The sequence below is a fragment of the Cucurbitaria berberidis genome, assembly GCF_010015615.1.
Source record: "Cucurbitaria berberidis CBS 394.84 unplaced genomic scaffold K460scaffold_2, whole genome shotgun sequence".
Lineage (NCBI taxonomy): Eukaryota > Fungi > Ascomycota > Dothideomycetes > Pleosporales > Cucurbitariaceae > Cucurbitaria > Cucurbitaria berberidis.
Genome location: NW_024468936.1, coordinates 4,085,928 through 4,108,531, shown reverse-complemented (window position 1 = coordinate 4,108,531; position 22,604 = coordinate 4,085,928). Strand labels below are relative to the sequence as shown.

General features: G+C 52.0%; 7 protein-coding genes and 1 pseudogene across 8 annotated transcripts; 5 read left to right on the top strand and 3 right to left on the bottom strand.

Annotated features, from left to right (window-relative positions):
- The first annotated feature begins 2,171 nt into the window (after window positions 1–2,171).
- Window positions 2,172–5,050, top strand: K460DRAFT_308765 (vacuolar import and degradation protein-like protein). Its single transcript, XM_040930111.1, has 3 exons — window positions 2,172–2,303; window positions 2,379–3,946; window positions 4,000–5,050. The coding sequence occupies exons 1-3, from the start codon at window positions 2,285–2,287 to the stop codon at window positions 4,822–4,824; spliced, it is 2,412 nt and encodes an 803-aa protein (XP_040791018.1). The 5' UTR covers window positions 2,172–2,284; the 3' UTR covers window positions 4,825–5,050.
- Window positions 5,051–5,919: 869 nt separating this feature from the next.
- Window positions 5,920–8,288, top strand: K460DRAFT_364445 (multidrug resistant protein). The gene has a single exon (XM_040933012.1). It carries the CDS (start codon window positions 6,211–6,213, stop codon window positions 7,909–7,911), a length of 1,701 nt encoding a protein of 566 aa, XP_040791017.1. The 5' UTR covers window positions 5,920–6,210; the 3' UTR covers window positions 7,912–8,288.
- Window positions 8,289–8,720: 432 nt separating this feature from the next.
- On the top strand, window positions 8,721–11,521 carry K460DRAFT_308757 (uncharacterized protein). Its single transcript, XM_040930110.1, has 3 exons — window positions 8,721–8,891; window positions 8,948–9,166; window positions 9,225–11,521. Exons 1-3 carry the CDS (start codon window positions 8,778–8,780, stop codon window positions 11,058–11,060), a joined length of 2,169 nt encoding a protein of 722 aa, XP_040791016.1. The 5' UTR covers window positions 8,721–8,777; the 3' UTR covers window positions 11,061–11,521.
- Window positions 11,522–11,695: 174 nt separating this feature from the next.
- K460DRAFT_364443 (uncharacterized protein) lies at window positions 11,696–13,213 on the top strand. Its single transcript, XM_040933011.1, has one exon. It carries the CDS (start codon window positions 11,971–11,973, stop codon window positions 13,153–13,155), a length of 1,185 nt encoding a protein of 394 aa, XP_040791015.1. The 5' UTR covers window positions 11,696–11,970; the 3' UTR covers window positions 13,156–13,213.
- Window positions 13,214–13,286: 73 nt separating this feature from the next.
- K460DRAFT_427578 lies at window positions 13,287–14,970 on the bottom strand (annotated as a pseudogene; the record flags this gene model as incomplete). Its single annotated transcript has 5 exons — window positions 13,287–14,136; window positions 14,189–14,304; window positions 14,356–14,433; window positions 14,485–14,780; window positions 14,841–14,970. Coding segments are annotated over 5 exons (989 nt in total), but the record flags the coding sequence as incomplete, so codon positions are not given.
- Window positions 14,971–15,805: 835 nt separating this feature from the next.
- Window positions 15,806–19,999, bottom strand: K460DRAFT_74653 (uncharacterized protein). The gene is made up of 2 exons (XM_040938655.1): window positions 19,362–19,999; window positions 15,806–19,296 (listed from the first exon to the last, which is right to left on the bottom strand). The coding sequence occupies exons 1-2, from the start codon at window positions 19,582–19,584 to the stop codon at window positions 15,869–15,871; spliced, it is 3,651 nt and encodes a 1,216-aa protein (XP_040791014.1). The 5' UTR covers window positions 19,585–19,999; the 3' UTR covers window positions 15,806–15,868.
- K460DRAFT_364440 (uncharacterized protein) lies at window positions 19,609–20,421 on the top strand. The gene is made up of 2 exons (XM_040933010.1): window positions 19,609–20,321; window positions 20,380–20,421. The coding sequence occupies exon 1, from the start codon at window positions 19,712–19,714 to the stop codon at window positions 20,066–20,068; it is 357 nt and encodes a 118-aa protein (XP_040791013.1). The 5' UTR covers window positions 19,609–19,711; the 3' UTR covers window positions 20,069–20,321; window positions 20,380–20,421.
- Window positions 20,067–22,506, bottom strand: K460DRAFT_364439 (uncharacterized protein). Its single transcript, XM_040933009.1, has one exon. The coding sequence runs from the start codon at window positions 22,165–22,167 to the stop codon at window positions 20,416–20,418; it is 1,752 nt and encodes a 583-aa protein (XP_040791012.1). The 5' UTR covers window positions 22,168–22,506; the 3' UTR covers window positions 20,067–20,415.
- Window positions 22,507–22,604: the final 98 nt, after the last annotated feature.

Below are 22,604 nucleotides of genomic sequence, written 5' to 3'. Positions count from 1 at the left end.
GTCCTGGTGGGTGGCTCAAAGCGGCTCCTGGCCTAGTAACTAGTGAGTGAAGTTTGGTCATGGGAACGTGCTGCCCACATACCAAGTCGTATCATCGGTGCATGGCTCCTCACCATTACCCCTGGGCTGAAGGAGAGGGGAAGCGATCACTAGAGCAATGAGTGAGAAGAAGATTGAAATCCTCATATTGTAAGACAAAGGTGCAAACCAAACGATACAAGTAAGGATAAGGGACTGCTAGAGACAACTTTGGTGGCAAGCCCAGATTTATACTGTGTGAGAATCTATAGGTCCTAAAGTCTATCCGGTCGATGAGCCATTTACTAAGGCCTTTCTGACGTCTAGATAAATTAAAGAACCCCATAGAGAGCACGTTGATCAAGTTACTATTGCGTAGATGCTTTGTTGAGACCTCAGGACTCCGTTTCGGGAGCGGGGAAATGTGATTCACCCGTCCAAAGCCGTATTGTTTGTTGAACGGAATGTCATGATCTGGTTGGTTGAGCTAACGGCGTGAATTACCCCTCGTAATGGTGGATCTCGATCCTTCAAAGGTGGATGGCGCCTGAGCCGACCATGGTACCAAGTGGATATACTACCATTGAGGGTACACTTTGAGACTACGACGCGGCGAATAGGGCCTAACATGATTGGCGTGGCTGATACACCAACAAGAAAGGGCGCCCAATGGATCGAAGAGTGCTTTTCCCGTGAGCTTAGAGTTCATAGAGAAGTTCGCCGTTGGTTGGAGCCACTACTAGGGAGTCGTCGAAATCGAAGGGTTCTCTCCTAAAGCGTCGACCTAAACAGTTACGACTTCACAACCGACCAAGGTTGACCATGGGCCTAGTAAGAAAACGACAACAAACGGTTATTTTAGACACCGATACGCCCGCGCCGGCACCCCGCGCATTAATACTCCGTCGCCATTGTGGTCAAGCTTTTTTACACTCGGGACTCCGCAAAGCGCCGACTGAATAGGCTAGGTGTATCAAGTTCCAATCCAACAACTTTGATCGATGATGCCGATGAGTCTGGATGCGTTCTTCTGCATCGCTTTCAATAGCCCATCGATCGTGATCATACTTTTGAGATCGATCGCTTCCATGTAGGTCACTAGTAGATGTTCCAGGCAAGGCATGCCAGTCCGAGTAATTGTAGTAAAAGTGACACCGAAACGATTACCAACTTTGCGAAGGACAGGATGGTTTGTGACGTTTGGCCCTAGGGCGAAATAGAATGGGCGTCCTGTATAGGATTATGCCTTTGCCGTCTTTTGGAGGAGCATGTCGTGATTGGCAAAGTACCTATAGATCACAGGCAGCGTCTCTTCTTGAGAAAGAAATATCATGCACAACATGCACGAAGTACAGCAATGACATTTGCAACATCCTGAGAAGTTACAGCCCACGTTATCTCCAATCCTAATTCCAGACAATCTGATTACTCGACTTCGACCAGAAGCAGCAACCCTTCATGGTGGTGTTGGAGAAAGATGCCAATGTTGTGATGGGTCTATATTCCCATGTGAGTCGACAGAGGCTACGTTCAACGAGTCTGCTTAATGGCGTGGGATCTATGACCGGCTCGGTATCGCAACAAGTTTGACCTGTACTCTCGGCGGAGAAAGGGTGTGGCCGAAACGTATCGAGCAAGATCATTCAGAAAATGACATGCGACTAGACGGTCATGTTTGTGACGTTGCTAGCGGCGAATAGTGGAGGCGACGAGCGGTCGGTCTTTAAACACTGTGCCGATGAACAATATCTAATGCCCGGACATGATCAGGTTGGTGTCGCTGGAGCCCAGGTTGGCAGACCATGTTGATTTCCGAAATTTTAGGACGGGCACCAGCGACTCTAATCTTTGACGATGGCCGCTACAACTGTCAGTAACGCTTACTATCGACGTAAATTGTACTATTGTCTCTCATAAGATCTCCCATCCCAATCGATACATCCCGCCTTCTCGAAGTATGGATCGGGCGCTATCCATCGAGACAAAACCCGTGCCTGCAAGTGTCCGTCTCGGTAGCTGCCCTTTCGCGTGGTGTGTACAGAGTAGTGGCGGGTAGAGGTCTATTATTACTAAGGAACGCCACACTTATCACGTGGGAACACAATGACGTTGTAAGCGAGTGTTTGCCTGCGAGACCCTGGCTACCGCTAACTTGATAACAAATGCTGCCTTGGAGCTTCACCTTGATGCGAACCCACATGCATGGGTTCCCTTGAGCTTATATACACGGCTTAGCTCTTACAACAGCCACTCAGTAGCTCTCGCCATGTTCATGCTCCGCAACCGTAAGTTTGTTTGCTGGAGCCTGCCCCTGCCCCTCCCCCGCTATTGTACGATGCGACACTAACCAGTACCACCAGTCAGTAAATTCGTCTTCGGCGACAGCTCCAAGGAAACCATCGTCGAGATCTCGCAGGGTCAACTCTACCTCGTCCGCCCGCGCTCCGTCAAGGGCTACTCCGAGCTCATCTTCAAGGACGCCGCTGCGACCATACGTCGCACCGGGCAGGAGTTTCAATACCAACTTGTCATCCAGCGCGCATACGAGGAAGGCGAGGAGGACCTTCTGGCGGAAGAAGGCGGCGAGGACGCGGTACTCGACACACTAGCTGGCGAAAAGGACGAGAAGACGTTTCTGTTGGACGAGGACCTCCAGTTCCGGGACGACGTTCGCTCGACTGGCGAGAAGATCTTCGCGTGGCGCGACCTCAGCGGTGACGTAGACGATCTTTGGGAGTTTGTGTGCGACGCGTCGGTCAAACCAGAGACTGCTGCGCTCTTTGAGCGCGTTGCTTTGCAGTGTCAGTACGAGAGAAAGTACAGAAGGAGCCACGAACACGCGACCGAAGACGACCTCGAAGCTCTTGCGTACTACGAAGAACCTATCCCCGACGCAAGCCCTGTTGCTAGCCCGACTCGCAACTCTCTCATGCTACCTGCCGCGCCCCCGACGGCCGAGGAGCTCTTCCCAAATACAACCAAGGAAAACATGGTGAAGAAGGTCGCAGGTAAGGGCAAAAGCCCGCAGGCGCAAGAAGACCCCACGGCAGCGCCGCCATCTGCTGCGCAGCCAGAGGTTCTTGAGACACTGGCAGAAGGTGTAGCCGAACTTCACTTGTTCGACTTCCCCTCTGGCACATTCATTAAGCAGGATAGCAAGGTGCTCGCCACAGTGACGGAGATTGGGAACTGGAACTACTGGCTGCATATTGCTGGCGAGGAGCGGGAATGGCTTGGCCAACCAGTTGTAGAGGACATAAACCCAGTCTTCAATTACGAGTTCAAATCCTTCATCTTCAACCACTATCTCGATGACGGCTCGGCATACTCGTGGCTTTTGCGATTCAATGACCAGGAAGAGCTGGAGAACCTACAAAACGGTGTCATGCAAGCCTTATGGGAGCACTTGAACAAAGTCAAGTGGCAGAAGGCCAAAGACACAGATCGGGAATATGTTCTCGAGGCGTTTCAAGACCTTACTATGGAAGACGCTCCAGAGGACGAGCAGGAAGAGGAGGAAGAGGACGAGTACGAAAGCACCAATGACCAGCGGAGCGAGCACTACGATTCAGACGAGTCCGAGGAAGACGTCGAAACTGGTCCAAAAGATGGTGCCGAAAACTCCCAACTCGCTGTGGGCTACAAACACGACAGATCGTTCGTTGTGCGAGGCAACAAGATTGGTGTCTTCAAGCACACTGATGATAATCAGCTGCAGTTCTCAACCACCATTTCGAATGTCAGAACACCAAAGGGCAAGGCCTTTAACCCTAACAAAGTTATGCTTCACCAACAAGATCAAGACATGATCTTGCAGAACCTAGACAATCCCAATGCGCTATACCGGATGGATCTCGAGACTGGTCAGGTTGTAGACGAGTGGAAGGTGCACGATGACATTCCAGTCAAGGTGTTCGCGCCAGAGAACGTAAGTTTTTCAAGACCATTGTCTTACAGGATTCAGAACTAACAGGATTTTAGAAATTTGCCCAAATGAGCGGAGAGCAGACTTTCTTGGGTCTGTCAGGCAACGCCCTTTACCGAGTTGATCCTCGCTTGGCGGGCAACAAGCTCGTCGACGACCAGCTCAAGCAATACGCCACCAAGAACGCTTTCTCGGCCGCTGCAACGACCGAGAAAGGTCACATCGCGGTCGCGTCCGAGAAGGGAGACATTCGGTTGTTTGACAGGCTCGGTATCAATGCCAAGACACTCATCCCTGCGCTTGGTGACCCTATCATTGGCATGGACGTATCGGCGGACGGTCGATGGGTCCTCGCCACTACTAGGACCTACCTTCTCCTCATCGATGCCCTCCAGAAGGGAGGCAAGAACGACGGCAAGCTCGGGTTTGAGAAATCTTTCGCGAAGGACGACAAGCCACAACCACGACGTCTCGCGCTCACGCCCGCGCACGTCGCACAGTTCCAGCATGAGACTAAAGCACCTATATCGTTTACGACTGGTCGATTCAACACTGGACTTGACGATAAAGAGACTACCATCATCACTGCTACAGGCCCCTTCATCGTTACCTGGAGTTTAAAGAAAATACTCGCCAACCGCAGAGATCCGTACAGCATCAAACGTTACGCTGAGGAGGTCAAGGCGGATAACTTCAAGTTTGGCTCTGACAAGAACCTCATTGTGGCGCTACCAAATGAGGTTGACATGGTCGCTCGGCGTGCGTTGCAGAAGCCAACGCGTGAGAGTATCGCTACGCCTAGCAGAGTGGGTGCGAATAGACGAAGCGGTGTGCGAGGGAGCTATTTAGGTAGGAATGATATCGTGAACAGCCCGTACTAGGTGGTGGTTAATTACATTTTTTTTGGCTTCATCTCGACTAGGGACAGGAGGAATATAATGGACGGATGAACGGCGACGGGAAGCTCGACCAGCGACACTAGGAGTGAAACCTCGACACTGGCGTTTCGGTTTCTCAATTGAGTAACGCAGATCAATGTAGTGACATATGTAGTATTGGCACCTGATTCCCCTAGATACAACGACGAATGAATGATGATTGTGATTCTATATGCATGGTTTTGATTTGATAACGAAGCGCCTAAGAGAATCTCCCAACACCTGTATAGTCTATACCTGGACCGTTTGCTAGCCGAAATTCCGACTACGATTCAAGAGCTTCTTCAAGGATTCGCAACTCTTTAAGACGCTTTCTAGATGCTGAAGGAACCTGCCGAGCTTTCACCGCGATTTGCACGTGACGCTCGGCCGAACCAGTTCTCGAAGTCTCGAGACGCACCCCGAAGCCGCAATATGTCCAGATGTAGACTTTGTTCGACTGTTTTACGATGGAATCACAAAGCCGTTACTCAGTGCAGCTCGGGACGATCCGTTTAGGTCGAACCCAATAAGCGTCGGGCTGTGCGTGCGGTGGAAGGCCCATTTTGAAAATTTGGCGGCGCGTCCATGATTCCAAAGAGGGTGCTCCCTGTTTGATCTACAACTAGGTACTCAAAAAGCTTGCAGCCTCCTCAGTAGCCGTGCGTGAAGACTTCCCTTATACTTTAAATCATCGACTAGTTGTTAACAATGCAGCGAACCTTTCTCAGTTACCCCTGAATGTTTGGTCTGATGTGATCCCGATAACGCACTCCTAACTGACCGGCTGATCACTCGAAGCCTAGCGTTAGGTGACGTTGACAGCTATGCAAGGCTAGAAGTCAAAGATAACCATTCCCGTACGAACAGTGGGGCGATCATCTAGAAAGATCCTGCAGACGTTCGAGATGTGAGAGGCATTTCGGGGCACGTTCGGCTTTGTCACCGCATAAACACGATATCGCTGGATACGCCATACCTAGTTTGTCTTAGCACGCGGCAACCAGCCAGCCGCTTCCGTCGACTGAGCATTTCGCATTCGATGTGATCATCGTTCCGAGCGAACTCCGTCAGGTTGTCCATCCTTTAAATTTGATGAAAACTTTTATCAGCATTACTCGCACTTATATAGAGGCATGTGCCGCCGCCCAATGTCACTCTTTAATACATCGAACATACACCTTGGTACTTCCATAACCGGGCAAACATCGCGAGCACGGTTACCATTATACTTGGTACATACGAAGGTCCCATCTCTGCGTTATCCGACCAACGCTTTCTGTCAACCATAAATATAGTCCACAGGCGACCAAGGCTGAATAGCCTCTATACTGTTCACTGCCACCAAGCATGGCCGACAGACAGCCGCCTTTGGCAAGGGACTTCGCCCAACCCACACACACCGTCACAAACGACAACTCGTCGGAAATAACACACTACGAACCCCACCACGACCTAAACCGCACCCCAACGCTACACCGCGCCCCAACGATCGAGGATGTCGTCAATTTACCTCTTCGCACGCTTAGCAACGATGCCAACCTCGACGAGTATACGCAAGAAACCATCGATGGCCAGATGCTACGCGAAGTTCGCTCAGCTGTTGGCACTATTGAACGATACGAATTAGTCACCTTCAAGATCGACGATCCCGAGAACCCCAAGAACTGGAGTAAGCTGCGCAAGTGGTGGTGCACCATGTGCGTCGCTATTACCTGCTTCGTCGTCGCTTTCAATTCCGCTGTCATTACCGCCGATCTTGCGGGTGTGTCGAAGGAGTTCCATGTCAGTGAAGAAGTTTCGCTACTCACCATCACCCTCTTCGTTGTCGGCTTCGGTGTCGGCCCTATGGCGTTTGCTCCCTTGAGCGAGATCTGCGGTCGACGACCCATCTATGCCGTTACGTTGGCTGTTGCCGTCATTTTCACGATCCCTGGAGCTGTCGCTCAGAACATCGGAACCCTCCTTGTCACTCGATTTATCGCCGGTGTCGCCTTTTCTGCCCCAATGTCTTTGGTTGGTGGAACGCTGGTCGACCTGTGGAGAAATGAAGAGCGTGGCGTGCCAATGGCTGCATTCAGTGCTGCTCCTTTCATCGGTCCTGGTGTCGGTCCCCTCGTCGGTGGCTTTCTTAGCGATGCGAAAGGTTGGCGATGGTTGTACTGGATCCAGCTCATCCTCAGCGGTGTGGTCTGGATCTTAATCACCTTTACAGTTCCAGAGACTTATGCTCCTAAGCTTCTCGCCACCCGAGCCAAGAAGCTCCGCAAAGAGACTGGCGATGACAAGTTCGTCACAGAACAAGATCTTGACCTTCGCCCATTCAGCCAGCGCCTGACGCTCTTCCTCCTTCGACCCTTCCAGCTCCTCTTCCGCGAGCTCATCGTCTTCTTCGTCTCAGTCTACATGTCTGTACTTTACGGCCTCCTATACATGTTCTTCGTCGCTTTCCCGATCGTCTACCAAAAAGGCAAGGGCTACAGCGCAGGGACCACAGGTCTCATGTTCATCCCTCTTATCGTCGGAGTGCTCTGCTCAGCCGCCTGTGCCCCCATTGTCAACAAACACTACCTCAAGCTCAGCGAGAAGCACAACGGCCACCCTCCTGCTGAAGTGCGTCTGATCCCGATGATGCTCTCCTGCTGGTTCATCCCCATTGGCGTTTTCATCTTCGCATGGACATCCTATACAGACCTACACTGGGCGGGACCCGCATTCGGCGGTTTCCCTGTTGGCTTCGGCTTCATCTTCCTATACAACGCCGCGAACAACTACCTTGTCGATTCATACCAGCATCAAGCAGCATCTGCGCTGGCCGCGAAGACGTTCCTGCGCTCGTTTTGGGGTGCTGGCGCTGTGCTCTTTACCAACCAGATGTACGACAGGTTGGGAGATCAGTGGGCCAGTTCGCTCCTGGCCTTTATCGGTCTGGCCTGCTGTGCGATCCCATTCGTCTTCTATTTCTACGGTGCCCGAATTCGGGCGCATTCTCATTATGCCTACAGCGAAGACGAGGAAAATATGGGCAAGTCGGAGAAGCAGGAAGCTTGATTGGTCAAATATGGTCGGTGTTCCTTGGCGATCCCGACGTTGTTGAGGCATTTTCAAAGCATTCGACTCGGTGTTTAGCGGCGGTTATCGTGAGCTATTTTCGGTTGCATTGGCATGGTGTTCGGGAGTCTCGGATCAAGGTGGACGCAACGACCACTGGCTCAGAGGTTATTCCTCATAGGTAGTGTTAGACAATAGCTCCAATAAGCATTAATACTTAACAATAATTTACTGTTGGTGTTTTTAAAACAGTTTTCGCATACCTCATTGAGTAGCTTCGGGTGTCATAATGCTGCAGGTACCTCGTCTAGGTTGGAGTGGGGAAGTAGCTGTTCGAAGCTTGATGACTTTATATTGGTAATCGAACTCGCAGGGAGATGTATAGATGATGCACATGTTTCGCCCCAGATGCTCATATGGCGCGTTCTACGTCGCTTCCATGCATGTTTTTGTATTGTTGAATGACGATTGTAGAAGGCATCAGGAGCCTGTGCATCCTGGGCCCAAAAGAGTCCCAGGCAGCATCTATCGACCAGTGGAGGAACTCGGCGAACGGAGCCATTGAAGAGATTTGAGGGCATCACTCCCTATTACCGGGCAAAGCTTGAGAAATTATTCCTTGTCGTAAGGGCGGCTAGGTACAAAGAAGCTTGGAAGAGTCCTCGGCTCGCTTCCTTAGGCCCGTGACTTAAGCAATTAGCAACCCACTAGCCAACCGCAGATCGACCTCTACCTACCCCTGCTCGAGTTTGAGTGGGGGCGCTTGAGCGGAGCCGAAAGACGTAGCAGCAGAGCAACCAACTCCACCGAGCGCGTCTATCCGGCCCTTCTTCGAAGTTACATCACTCTCTTCCTGCTTCGCGACCATGGACGACTTCAAGGCGCCTGACCAGTCGCAGTCGGGATTGACGCCAGATGCACCGCAGCGCTCTGATGTCGACGAGATTTTGAGACGGAAGCGAAAGGCGCGCGAGTACAAGGTATGTATTGTAGTGCCCTACCTTGAGGCTCCTTGCTTGGGCTAACTCTTCACCAGGCCTGCTACCCGTGTAGGCAGCGAAAAGTAAAGTGCGATCAGAATGTGCCTTGCAAGACATGCGTTGTTCGCGAACATCCAGAGCTATGTACCTACCACCCGCCCACCGAGGCGCATCCGCCCGCCAAACGCATAAACATGGGCCTTGGGCAGAACGGACAAGACTTTTCGAATGGCATAGTCCACATACACGGCGGAACCGTCACCCTACCTAGAGAGGTGCGCATATGCGGCTGAAGGACCATGGGACGGGTCCATCGCTAACAATAAAAACCAGGACTGGGAGCACATATGCGCCAAATTACAGCAGGCCGAGAAGTCGCTCGGCGAGCTGAAAAACTCCATCAGCAGCGTCTCAGAGGTGCCGCCGCCTATAAACGGCTTCTCTCCTACCGCGTCTGGAAATACGCCATTAGCTGCTACTGCCCCGATAGATGGCGAGCACAGCCATGTTCGAACCCAAGGCATACACACGCGCAACGACATCACCGGCCAGACCATCCATATTGGGCCCAGCTCCGTACCTGCACTTGTCATGGCTTTGGGGAGAGGAGACACACAGTGGGCGCCCGGTGTACAGGATCTCTTGGGCAAGAAGAGCATGCTGCCCATTTTCGGCCTGGACAACGAGAGCGCCACCTATCCCTTTGTGGACCTATGGGGCCTTCCCCACGGTTCGATCATGCGCGCCACCGAACTCGCCAACGCCCTACCAAGCGATTCAGAATGCTTGAGCTTCTTCCGGAGTTATCGCGAAACTGCCCATGTTGTGTATCCCGCCGTCGCTGACATTGAGGGCATTGAATCAGAACTCCTGCTGTTCTTGATTAACCGTGCAAGCTCGCACGGCTCCAATGGCATAACAGACCAGCAGATCTACACCAAAGACTTCCACTGGATTGGACTTGTCTTTGCCATCCTAGCTTCGGGCTGTCAATGCTCAAGTCTGTCGAGAAGAGAGCGGGAGTTGACATCGCAAGTCTATGTGTGTTGCAGTTTCGAATGCCTGCGCTTCACCAATTTCCTCTCGCATGCGACGTTGGAAAACATCCAGACACTCCTGATTCTCGGAAACGTCATTTCAAATAACATGAACGCTGGAGTCGCCTGGAGCCTGATGGGTCTCACAGTTCGTCTTTCACAGACGCTTGGGCTACATCGGCTGTGTCCTCCTTCCACCCCCGTGCAACAGAAGATTGTTCGAAGTAAAGTCTGGTGGGCATTGCTGTGGCAGGACTCGTTGTTGTCCGTTTCATACGACAGGGCTTCGTCAACAACTACCATCGACCACACCGTACCCCTCAGTCAACATACAGCGCCCGGTACAAGGACTTACGTCGAAAGCATGTATCGGTTGTGCAAGGTAGGCCTTGACATTGTCCGCGAGCGACAACGACCGCAAAACTCCCACGATGCTTTGATCAGGATTACTGAACACCGAAACGAGCTCCAAGAAATCATGGTAGAAGCAGCCGATTACTTGAAAGACTCAAGACGGTGTCGTTCGATGCGCGATCAATTAGAACACTGGGCCCTGTACCTTCACATCTCGTACATCACCTCCGAGCTCTGTCGACCTGCCGTTAGCCCCAGCACTGCCGGTCTTGACCTCTCCAAAACACTGCGAAAGTCGTGTATCGACAGTCTCACCAACACCGTCGAGGCCTTTCTCGGCCTGCAAAACATGACGCCCTTTGCAACCCGCTCTTGGGCGGCCGTCCACCGATCCCTCAGCTCCGCCCTGCTCCTCGGCATCCTCGGCGAACACAACCGCAACGAGCGCGCCCGCGGCTTGCTCCAAAACATAATCCAAATCCTGACCGACGTCACCAAGGACGTTGATCCTGCGGAGCTGGCTACGCCAATCACAAGATCGGTGTCGGCGCTTGAGCGGCTGTTGAAGATTACGAGTCCGCATAATCGGAACACGAGCGACTCAGGGAGTCAGGCGAGCCCCACGATGCATGTTTTCACTGCGGACGATCTCAATAATGCGCTACAAAATGGCGACGGGAATCTATTTAGCCAGAGTCCGTTGTTGGGATTGGATTTGGAATCAAGCCCGTACGCGCTTATGGAGAGCATTGTTTGGGGCGCGCAGAAGACGCCTTGAAAGACTGCGCCCAAAAACGACGAGAAATATTATTTGATCACAGGTGGATCTCTCACTCAAGGCTGGTCCATCCAGTTGTGTTGACCATTTTAGCAAAACATGGAGATTTCTGAGAGCGTAGCTGACAAGCACCCGATTAATATGGCTGGGGCACGATACATGGTACATGGTACACGGTACGACTCGACTTTATGAAGGAGGACCGCAACTCGTAGGGCAGTTCGACAAGTTGAAGTAGTGCTTCAGATGTGTATTAGCACGGCACAGGAGAAGTAGAAAAGAGCGCAATGGGCATTTCATAAGCCATGTGCGTGAGAAAGAAGTTTTCTGATGACGACGAGAACGAAATCCACACTACGGCCGAGTCCCGAAGTACGTGATTCATAGAGTACGAGACCGTTCGCTCATATCAGGGCCCATAACGACGGCTCGACAAAGCAATTCACATACTATACCATGCTTAATTTTTACCCTTCCACATCCTCTAATGTGAAGTAGATAGTGATAATTAGGAAGAAGTAAACCTATCATACCGCCGCTCTCTGGCTGGCAAGTCTCTCGCAGACTCAACACTAAGCCTACAAACCCGCCTTTTGCCTCGCTTCGATGAAAATAATGCATGGGGGATTAGTGGTGGAATTTAGGGTAAAATGAATGCGGGGTAAACGTATGAGTTTTGTTAGCATGAATTACCCCGATTTTTCGTTTCCTTCGGGTCATCTCGACGTTGCTACCCAGAGTTTAGAGTTAATCTGGCATGATCATCGGTAAATAGAGAAGGAGGCTTGGAAACGGGATAGGAACCAAAAAGGGACATGGATATTAATTAGTATGGGAAGAAGTACATTTCTTTTGTTATGCTGTACCGAACGTCTGTCTACGCATGTTAGAACATTTTAGACCACCTATGATGCAGCTGACAACTCTCCTTCTTTCGCTCACAGCTCTCTCCTCCCTCGCCCTCGTACAAGCACAAACATGTACAACAGATGAAGACTGCTCGCTCAACGGCATCTGCGCGCCCCAAACGCACTCCTGCCTCTGCGACGCTGGCTGGTTCGGATCGGACTGCGGACACCTTGACCTCGCGCCCGCAACCCGCTGGACAGGCTACAACCACACAAACTACACGGACCCCACGTACTACAATACCCGCGGCAATTCCTCCTGGGGCGGGCAAATCATCCAAGACCGTGGGGACCCAGCACTTTTCCATCTCCTCGTCGACCAGTTCGGTCATGGATGTGGCCTGAGCGCGTGGAGACCTACTTCGTTTGTTGCGAGAGCGGAGTCGAGGACCGGTCCGCAAGGGCCGTATACGTGGGTGCAGAACGTCACGGGGAGTTTTCGACATAATGCATATGTGCATTGGTATCCTGCCGAGGAAAAGTATCTCCTCTGGACGATTGGTGTCGACGTCGCGGATCCGTCGAGTTGTAAATCCGTGTCCAAAACGTCCTGGCCGAATAATATTTCTGTCGCTGCTGCGTCGTCGATCCAAGGCCCGTGGTCAAAGTTCCATATCACTGTTAATGGGACGAATCCAGCGCCATTTCCCGTCCTCTCCGCTTCATCACATCAAGGGAGCGATGCTATAGACTCGAGAATCGCACTCGCGGCGGAAGATCTAAAGATTTATGTCGCGGACCGCTGGGATGCGGCGTACAAGCTCGTCCACACTACGCCGCCGTGGAACACGTCCGATTACAGTCCCACATGGACCGAAGATCCCTTTGTCTGGCAAGACAAGCGAGGCCATTGGCACGCGCTTGCGCACTGGATGATTGACATTGTCGAAAAGAAGGGGACAAAGTATCCGCGCGTGGGCGCGCACATGTTTGCTCGCACGCTCCAAGGGCGGTGGAATTTCAAGTTACATGAAGCGTTTAATTCCACTGTCGCTTTCACGGATGGGAGCGTGCAGACGTTCAATCGGCGGGAACGACCCAAAGTGTTTTTCAGTGAGGATGGAGAGATGACGCCTTTGTATTTGGTCACGGGTGTGCAGCCGTTGGGTACTACGGCGCTGAGTTATACGCTGATACAGCCGATTGGGAGTGCATGGAAGGAGTACGAAAAGCGCCTTGGGTTCTAACATGGATTTACTTAGTAGTTACTAAATAGTAATTTTAAGATAGGTTAGGAAACTGGTAATTACCAATGAGAAAAAGTTAAGAAAAGGTAAAAGAAAGTAATACTTCATACTAAGATATATACAAGTAAGGTAGCTACGTTAGCGAGCTAACTATTTTACTTAAACTCTACTAAGATTAGTACTATTAAAAACTATAAGCCGGTTGACAGACCACCCGTCAGGCTGCTCGCTGACCGTGGGCTGTACTGCTTAAGCCTTGACGCCATTCAGGGATCACCAGTACATGCCCCATATAACTCTTCCTTGCACTCTTACCTCGTATTCGTTGCTTCTTCACAGCATAAGCCTGGTTTCTAACCTATTCCGTTATCTTAGTACTTCGCAACCTGTTTTTCATTGTGTGAGATCTTATCCTGAAGAAACTGTTCTTTTATCACGAGCATGTAGCCATAGCATAGATAATGCCACTAGCCTTACTTTCCAATGCAGGACTGTTAGTAAGACTGTGAAATGCTGTATTTAAGAGCTGATCGCATTCCTAGGCTACATGTCGAGCTCGTGCACACTGTTGGACGTGGATTAAGCTGCACGCATTGCGAAACAAATGCCTCATTATCCACTCGATCGTATGTAGGGGTGCATCAGCAAGTCTGAAGCCGTAGGACGCCTCTCAGGATCAATGGCAAGCATCGTCTCAATGAAATCCAGCAGATCAGATGGGACGGGCGGATCCGGGATGTTTACCAACTCCTCGCGCCAGTTCACTCTGGTGATGAGCTTCATCTCAGGGCCACGTGGATGATCCATGACTGCCATTTCTTCAGCACGCTCGAATTCCTCCTTGTATAGATGGTCTTTGTTAGGATGATGTACAGGCCCGACGAGACGGATAATCTTTGCAATGCACCATGCTTCGGTTTCCCCTTTTATTATCTTATCACTAGCGCCAAAGAGAGGAATTGCTGATAAAACAGTAGTCAACTACGGTTGTTAGCTTTGTTGTAATCTATCAGAGATAAAAACTAATACTAACTGTGGAACCGAGAGACCATATATCCGAGGCATGACGGCATGATTGGCCCTGCCATACTTCTGGTGCTCTGCAAGGTAAACTCTGGCAGCGCTGTTTTATGGAACCATCCTCCATTACTACAGTTGATAAGAGGCGACTCTAGGTTAAGAGTCAAGTGAAACACTTACGGTTACCGAGATCACCAAGTTTCGCGATCGGAAACTTTCCGTCAACGTCAGAGAGATATATGTTGTTTGGATTGACATCTAGTTTATTGAGTCAGCGGTAGAAGAAGGTGCCTAGTATTGTTATCTTACCAGTGTGTACACCATGTACCGACTTCAACACAGCAAGTGCGGATAGAACAGCACTAGACATGGCCTTGGGCAGAACAGGACGGCTACGTAGCTCAGGTGCAATGATTGAGCGTAGATCATAGTCCATCCACTCAAAAACCAGGCAAGATAGGTCTTCTGGGCTTTTATCTGATCGTACTGTATCACACAAAGTGCGAATGTGCGGGCATGCTGCAATCTCCTGGACTTGGTAGTTGTTGTATTCTCTACGCAAGCACATACTCTCATCTTTAGTCGTCGCAGTCTTGATTATGGCCCTGGAATTTAAGAATAGTTAGTAGGTGCCGTGGATCTCTGGCATATTGTGTGGGTGGGACTCTTGCCATTCTGCTTGATTGGACGGGCTGGACAAAACTTTCGCCTTGAACACCGTCAAGCCTTTGAGAGCGCGGAACAGCTCATAGGTCCCTTTCGCACCCGCACGATTTGCCCAACGCGTAGCGCCATAGCTATAAGAGTGGGAACGCGTGAGAAACGCCTTTAAATATAGGCAGAATTTAGTGCAGCTAAACCCTTGGCTGCCGCCAAAAAATATGCAGTGCATCTACACAACCTGGCTCCGGTCACATTGATGTCTGATGGTTGCTCGCGCAATGATAAGGAACGCTAGTATTAGTGGCGTGGGTTCTAGCGTCTATCTCAGAGGCTTTGAGAGTAAGTAGTCTTCTAAAGGCCGCTCCCTAAGAGCGCGTGCCGGCCCCTAGAAGTCTATCTCCTTGAAAAACATACTAAATTCCCTCTAAACCGATTAAATCGCCCTAGAAAAGACAAACCCCCCTAAAAACAAACGCAAGTGTAAAGATCGCTCAATCACACTTCTAATAGGCGAGATGGCAGTAGGTTTACGTGTATGTTGATTGAACCGCTGCCGCAGCCTATATACCTCGCAGCCAACCCTTAGCGACCCGTTCGTAGCGTGTGATAAGCCTGATGGGTGACGAGGGGAGTCTGACAGAGCGTTGGTGTTGGAGACGAGCGCAGGGCGGCAATGAGGGTGGAGACGAGAAAGTGGCAGGCAGAGTGCGACAGCGAGGTCGAGGAGAGCAGGATGTCCGATGCTAATTTTGATAGTATACAACCCCGACTGGAAAAGCAGGGCCTGATGAAAGATGATCGCTGCGGTGAGAATGCGCAGCCGAATATACGAAACAAGAATCGTACAAGAGCATTCGCCTTGCCCAAAAAAGTTGCCCACAGCCCGTTCTCCGGTGTGTCCTGACTGTCGTGGTATCCGTAAAGCACAGAAAAGATACCCTAAAAGTCCAGGACCCCTACTCGTAGTGCGCCTAATCCCAAACCCAAAATCAATACATATCCACATATCATAAACAACCCCGCAGTCGCTTTACTGCTCCAGTACATCGAGTAAGGAATCAAAAACGTCCTCTTCCTCGTCATCATCATTGTGCTGTTGCTGAGCGCCAAATCCGCCTTCCACTTCTGAGCGTCCATCATCTCCACTTTCGGATTCAAATCCACTATCTTCACCCGAGAAGCTGCCTGGTTCCTCTGCTCCAGCATGCGCGTCAGATGCGGAGCTCGATGCACTGTCTTCATCGCCATCGGTTACTCCGCGCCAGCTTGCCTCCCCGTCATCATCATTGTACGCATCGTCGTCGTCGTCAGGTTCGGTATCTCCGCCGTTGCTGTAGGCACTAAAGTCGTGGCCGCCAACAAACGGCCCAGAATGTGGGGTTGCATATGCAAACGGCGTCGATTTACCTACGACAGCAATGGATCGTTGGCTCGGTCGGCTCGTCACATCCGAGTTCGTGCGCGGTAGTGCGAGCTGCGACGAATAGAATGGAGAAGGCGGTTCCCTGGAACGTCGCGGGGTGGCGGCCCATATTGTGGTTTGCGCTTCAGCACGCACGTTCTCTTCTGGTCGCGGAGACGAAGAGTCTGTGACGCGACGGCGTTTGAGCCTAGCTATGGAGATACTTGGAGCGCGTGAGGTGGCTTGCGGAGCAGACGATTGTTTGACTGGAGACGAATTGAAGCGGCGCTTTGACGATCCAGGCGGGAAGGTGTTGACGACAGAGGCAGAAGCTGTGCGGTTCCGGAATTGACTCGGCCGTTGTGGAGGAAACTCGCTCAAGGGAGAGATAGGCTGAAGATACTTGTTCTTTAGGATTGAGCTCGGGGTAATCGACCGTCGCCATTGACGATCAGCTGGCCGCATAGAGAGCTGGACTGACTGGTTACTGCTGAACGAGGAGTGAACGCTAGCAGGAGGGGCATCGTAGGCCTCGACAAACTGCCAGCAGGCTTCCTTCGCATCTGCCTCTGGAACCTCGGGCTGGCAGTGCTCATCGTTGCCTTCCATCTGCGAGTCTTGATCAGGCTGGAAGCGGGGCAATTGTCGTAGCTCTTGCCACGTCCATGAAGTCCCCATTGCATCGCTTTGCTGCATGTATGCTTCGCGATGTGTCACATACAACCTTTTCCTGCCACCTGATACGCGCATCATAACACCGGCAGTGAGGAACTGCGCGGACCATAGTGCGGAGCTAGCCATCTCGGCCGGTGTCAGGAAGCGAAGTTTAGACTCCTTCAAAACCTTTCGTAAAGGAATGAAGGAGGCTCGAAGGCCAGGATACGCAGCGATGGTCGGATGCTGATCCTGATCGGTATAGCTCAGGTGCTCCAGTAGATCGCTAAATGCATTTGATAGAGTAGCTTGGATGTCTCTAGCACTAGCACCCTTCATTGTGACCTGTCGTATGAAACCTCGACTCTGGAGCCTTTTGTAAACCATGTTGTTGCTGCCGCAGCCTTTTGGGAAGAGCCAGTCGTCAGTCGACCTGGAAGCCCAATCGCTGATGGCTTGGCTACTCCAGCCACTTTCGGTTTCACTGAAGATGGAATCTTTGGCTTGCGACCTAGTGCCGGGTTGAGGACTCGAGTCTGTATCTCGTGTCGGATCTTGCGGAGATGATAGGTTTGGATCAAGCCTCGAGGCCCGCGCTTGTGTCCACTCTTCCGAGTCCTGGGTCGTGGTCCTGGACGAGCTATGCATGGGTTCGTCAGGCGAAAACCAGATGCCGCGCAGTTCTCGACCCCACGGTAACAAAACGACCTCAACTTCCCAAGGATTGAGTGTGGTGGGTAGAGATGCTGCCTCAAGCAAGTCTAGACGATCTTTGATCGTACCAATCTCCATATCCGTATCTTTCCGGTCCATGGCAGCAAGGATAACTGCTGACGATGTGGTGGATTGCAAAGAGTGATTGGAACCAAAGGACGCTGCAACATTATCGAGATGCCTTCTGCTAAACGAGCTACTACTGTGCTGGTCATCGGTTGCCTGGTGATATCGCTCGTGTTCATCCATACGATGCTCAATCTCGATGAGTCTGCCTTCATACATCTCAAGAGTTTGGTTGAGGTCTTCAGGCTGGACATAGTTAAAGGATCCGTTCTCGAGCATATCCAAGCGGCTGCCGAGGTCCCTCATGGTGTTGGCTACATTTGGGATCGAGTTCAAAAGGTTGTGCAGTGGGGCTAGATACGAAACTAACTTTTGGAGACCTTGCGGGGATGCCGATCTAAGGAGGGTTTGCAGCTGCTCTTGCGGCGCTGAAGGAGAGTTTGTCAATAAAAGCTGTTGTTCAGGAGCGGACGCCGCGCTCGTTGGCCTCGCCGGTGAGCCGTTTGCTTGCGGCGTGTTTGACGTCAGGCGGGCGAGCGTGTCAATCAGCTTCTTCCCTTCCTGCACAGCTTGGTCGGCAGCAGCAAGATCGGGTGTGTTCCTCACACTTGGTGTTGCAACCTCTGTAGCGCTTTGTATGAAGTCGTCGGGGTTGTACGTGTTCGGAATGGTATCGCCGGGCACGTCGAGTTGGAGGTTACGATTGAATTCGAACACTTGGTCTATAATGCCACGCGACGGGTTGAGGACTCGGTTCGCTTCGATCTGAATAGAGTTTGCTCTTGTCGAGGCGATCTCTGGATCACTGTAGGATCTTTGGGGGACGGGAACGACACTGGCGTCGTCAGCTATCGTCGGCGAAGGAGACTGTTGACGGTTAATAGTGCCCCTGCTCTCCAAATGCATCATTGAAAGACCGAGGCCTGCCACAGTGTGGCGAGACTGGTCTACGCCATGCCTAGATGCATTGTCAGCTGCTGGACGCTGGTCATAAGATAGCCTGCACACTGAAGGGATTCCAGGAAGGCCAGTCGTGCTGGTCTGCGATGGAGTGTCCCGACCTTGTTCATAGCGACTAGGCCCAGCATGAGATGTCTTGATGATGTGGCCATTGTGTACAATTTGAGTAGTATCTTGTGGGGAACGAGGGGCCTCGCGCTTTCTAGCACCTGTGTATGCATTGGACTGCGACCCCGGCAGCAATTGAGCCTGGTCGTTCCAGTTGGCATGCAAAGGAGCAATGGCAGTAGCTATCGAGGGCGCGGGTGGCTCAGAGGCACGCGACACTCTCAGATGGAAGCAAGCATGGTGTTTGCAGACACACCAGGTGGAGCGCTCGCTGGTCGGTTGATGCGCAGCGCTTCCATCGTGGAGGTCGGCGCTGTCCTTGTCCCAGAACTGGTCACATCCACATTGTCCTAAAGCTGCGTCGCGATAGTTGCACGGCCCATTGGGGAGGGATTGTCTCGAGGACGGTGCTCGATCAGGCGTCGCGGGGAGAATTGGGTGCGCAAGAGCCGTGTCTGGGTGTGCGAAGCCCGCCATGGACGGCTGCAGCTGAGCATCCCGCAGAGGACGCGTTCGATCTAGGAGTGAGACATGTCTTGGGCGTCTATGATGGCCTTGATGCTGTTAGCACAGAAACTCAGGGACCTTTTTTTTAGTGGGGGCGGCCGAGCGCGCGTACCGAGAGTCTTGCGAGCAGCTTGCGAAGGAACCAGATTCCTTCGGGGGGCAGGCGACGAGGCTTTTATTATATATCGCGTGTATTGGCCGGGCGACGAGGGTTGGGTTGGGTTGGGAGAGTGGAGCACTGAGGGGGGTGGTGGAGCGAGGAGGCCGTCCATACCATACCATACTGGTACTCGATCATCTTGCCCGGCCGTGACTCTTTGGCTGCAGGCACGCATGCCCTCGCAACGGCTAGTGAATGACGCCTCTAACGCTCCCAGTGGTGTGGAAACGCGCCTATGCAGCTATCGCGACAGCTTGATACGCTCAAACACACACAAAACATCCGGGGAACTCGCGGACGCCATGTTTAGCTCAGCGCTGGGCGAACTATCCCCTGTCCTTACACCCATCCAACAGCAAAAATTCGCGCCTCTTAACGAAGACGACCTGTCGCTTTTTGCCCTATATCCACTACGGCGGCCGCCCACGATTGGACCAGACTCAAAGGACCATCCCGCATCTGCACCTCGAACAGGCGGGACCATGGCACCGTGGGTAGCGCCAACACTAGACCCCGATACCCGCCTGGTGTTGGCGAGCATTTTCAAGGCAGAAATGTACGTGACTTGCTGTCGTCAGCGCTGCGTCTGCACATGTCCATGGCGTGCTGCATTGGCAGACTGCTCGAAACGGGAGGACGCTATGAGCTTAAGGATGTGATAGATCACCTCTCGAGGCCTTGACATGCAGCGCCCCACACCGGTTACATGGCCGACTGATTATCAAGGTGCGCGTATCTGGAACACGAGGCAATACTACTTCTACCACATCATGGGAACGCGACGAGTAGTACGTATCAGAGTGACGACCTCCATCGGCGACAATCTTGGTGTTACCCGAGAGACGTTGTTGAAGAAAAGTCGTGTAACATCATGTAACCTTCTCGGCGGCTACAACCCAGCTCAAGATGCAGGTGCGTATCTATTGTGCTCTGTTTGAGAACTCCAGTACATGCTCATGCCCCCACCAAGTCTAAAGTCTATACTCATCAAGTACTTTTGTCCACCTCACGCAAGCTTCAGCCCGTTCTCCTCCGGCTTGAACCACTCTCGTAGCAGATCTCCCAATATCCCATTAGCTCCCTTCTTGGCCTCTTCGCTGCTCTTTCCTTGGCACTCAATGTAGAGCTTAATCTTGGGTTCAGTCCCGCTCCCTCTGACTGTGAATACCGCCCCATCGTCCAGCTCACAGGTGATCATCTGGCTAGTCGCATCCACCGGCAGATCTGGTATGTGGTCCTCGCTCTTTGAGTCATAGCCCAGGGTCAGATCTCGCCAACGCACGATCTTGCGGGGTCCGATGGTGCTGGGGTGTGGGTTGCCCAATGCGCGAATCGCCGTGAATACGCTTGTCGTTACCGCTGCCGATGGCGATACGAGGTATGTATTCGCGTCCTCAAAGTATCCTAGGTACTCGTAGAGCTGCTGAAGTTTAGCGAATGGTGTGAGGCCCTGCGTGGACCAGTGTGACGCGGCTGTGAGGAAGATGGCTGCTGCGCTGATCGAGTCCTTGTCGTGTACGGTTTGAGGTATCATGTAACCCAGCGCTTCTTCGAACGCGTAAACGACGTCGTAACCTTGGCTTTCGAGCTGGCGCGCCACATTTCCGAGCCATTTGAAGCCCGTCAATGTTTCTGTGAAGTGAAATCCCTCTTTTTTGGCCAACGCCGCTAGCATCCTGGAGCTGACTGTCGATGCTAGCATGGCGAGGTCATATCGAGGCTTGGAAGCCGGGTATCGTTCGTAGAGGTATGAGCCGATCAGTACTCCAAGCTGATTTCCAGTGAATATGTGCCATCTGTCGTCAACCCTCTCTGCTGCCGCCAGACGATCCGCGTCTGGATCGCTAGCCAGAATCAAGCGTATCGATGCCTTGTCTGCTGTCTGCATGGCAAGATCGAGCGCCCCCTTCTCTTCTGGGTTTGGAAATTTGACGGTTGGAAAGTCGGGATCAGGCTCAGCTTGCTCTTTCACAACAGTCATCTGGGAAGCAATACCCAGCGTCTCCGTGCATTGCCTCATCGCAACGAGACCAACACCATGCATGGGTGTGTACACAAACTTAATATCCGGGTTCATCTTGACCTGGACGCGCCCAGGCTGTGCTGCATGGAGGATCACCTTGTGGTACTTGTCATTAACCAGCCCTAAAGCGCCTTCCACGAGAAGACTCTCGTCCACAGCGGATGTGTCCCAGCTGACTGGCTTCAGGTTCTCTAGTATAGACTCGGCAATCCCGCTGTCGTGAGGAGGAATGATCTGGCACCCGTTTGACCAGTACACCTTGTATCCATTGTCCTGGGCTGGATTATGGCTTGCCGTAATCATGACACCAGCGGCGGCACCCAACTCCCGCAGACCGAAAGGAACAAGGGGTGTATGTGTAGGATCTTCATACCACCACACTTTGATTCCCTTTGCGACAAAGGCTGCTGCGGTGAGCTTGGCGAACTTTTCTGAATTGTGACGTGCATCCCGGCCAATTACTACGCCTCTTGCCTTGACGTGCTGCTCAGTCTTCAAGAGGTATGCCGCCAATCCCTGGGATGCTTGGATGACTGTTAGGGAGTTCATACACGCGAAGCCGGCCTGCATGGGCCCTCTGAGCCCAGCAGTTCCAAACGCAATGCGAGTCCGCAGTCGCTTTTCGAGCTCACTGGTATCGCCACGAATTAGCAGTTTGTGTATCTCGTCGGTTGTGGTTTCATCCTCGTCGAGTTCTAGCCACTCCCGAGCTAGCTCTTTAATGTCCTCTGTCATGATGCTGTTGGTGGTGGGCCAGATTATCGCGGAAGAGGGGAGGAAGGATTATTGAGTCATAAGAAACAGGAGATAGTCTACTTGTGGGATGACCCTGATAAGGGTATCAAGGCGTTGAAAAAGAGCCAGGTTATAAAGTTCTTGCAAATCTGGTGATGGCGGAGTTGGCCGGGGTTAATAAAGCGGGAAGAGCACCAGCTCTCTCTTGGTACACCTGCTGGTTTTGTACACTCTCCGGAAGCGCATGCCGGATCTCTTACATATCAAGCTTGGCCTTGGACTTGTTTCTTGATGGAGAGTAGCAGCCACTGGGTTGAAATGCACACATTCAAAGTCGGGTGATGGGTATGTGGGTCTGGAGCAACCGTTTTGTCACAAATTCCACGTGGGGCAAGCGAGGCGCAATGGTGGCGCAAGGGTCCTAGCTCCTCAACCGC

What these genes read in the sequence shown, in the direction of transcription:
- K460DRAFT_308765 (XM_040930111.1), top strand. An exon ending in AGGTGTTCGCGCCAGAGAAC is followed by an intron (nt 3,947 to 3,999) that starts GTAAGTTTTTCA and finishes ACAGGATTTTAG; the next exon opens with AAATTTGCCCAAATGAGCGG.
- K460DRAFT_364445 (XM_040933012.1), top strand. Translation starts at nt 6,211, where the DNA reads ATGGCCGACAGACAGCCGCCTTTGGCAAGGGACTTCGCCCAACCCACA.
- K460DRAFT_308757 (XM_040930110.1), top strand. Translation starts at nt 8,778, where the DNA reads ATGGACGACTTCAAGGCGCCTGACCAGTCGCAGTCGGGATTGACGCCA. An exon ending in GAAAGGCGCGCGAGTACAAG is followed by an intron (nt 8,892 to 8,947) that starts GTATGTATTGTA and finishes ACTCTTCACCAG; the next exon opens with GCCTGCTACCCGTGTAGGCA. An exon ending in CCGTCACCCTACCTAGAGAG is followed by an intron (nt 9,167 to 9,224) that starts GTGCGCATATGC and finishes AATAAAAACCAG; the next exon opens with GACTGGGAGCACATATGCGC.
- K460DRAFT_364443 (XM_040933011.1), top strand. Translation starts at nt 11,971, where the DNA reads ATGCAGCTGACAACTCTCCTTCTTTCGCTCACAGCTCTCTCCTCCCTC.
- K460DRAFT_74653 (XM_040938655.1), bottom strand. Translation starts at nt 19,584, where the DNA reads ATGCGTGCCTGCAGCCAAAGAGTCACGGCCGGGCAAGATGATCGAGTA. An exon ending in AGCTGCTCGCAAGACTCTCG is followed by an intron (nt 19,297 to 19,361) that starts GTACGCGCGCTC and finishes AACAGCATCAAG; the next exon opens with GCCATCATAGACGCCCAAGA.
- K460DRAFT_364440 (XM_040933010.1), top strand. Translation starts at nt 19,712, where the DNA reads ATGTTTAGCTCAGCGCTGGGCGAACTATCCCCTGTCCTTACACCCATC.
- K460DRAFT_364439 (XM_040933009.1), bottom strand. Translation starts at nt 22,167, where the DNA reads ATGACAGAGGACATTAAAGAGCTAGCTCGGGAGTGGCTAGAACTCGAC.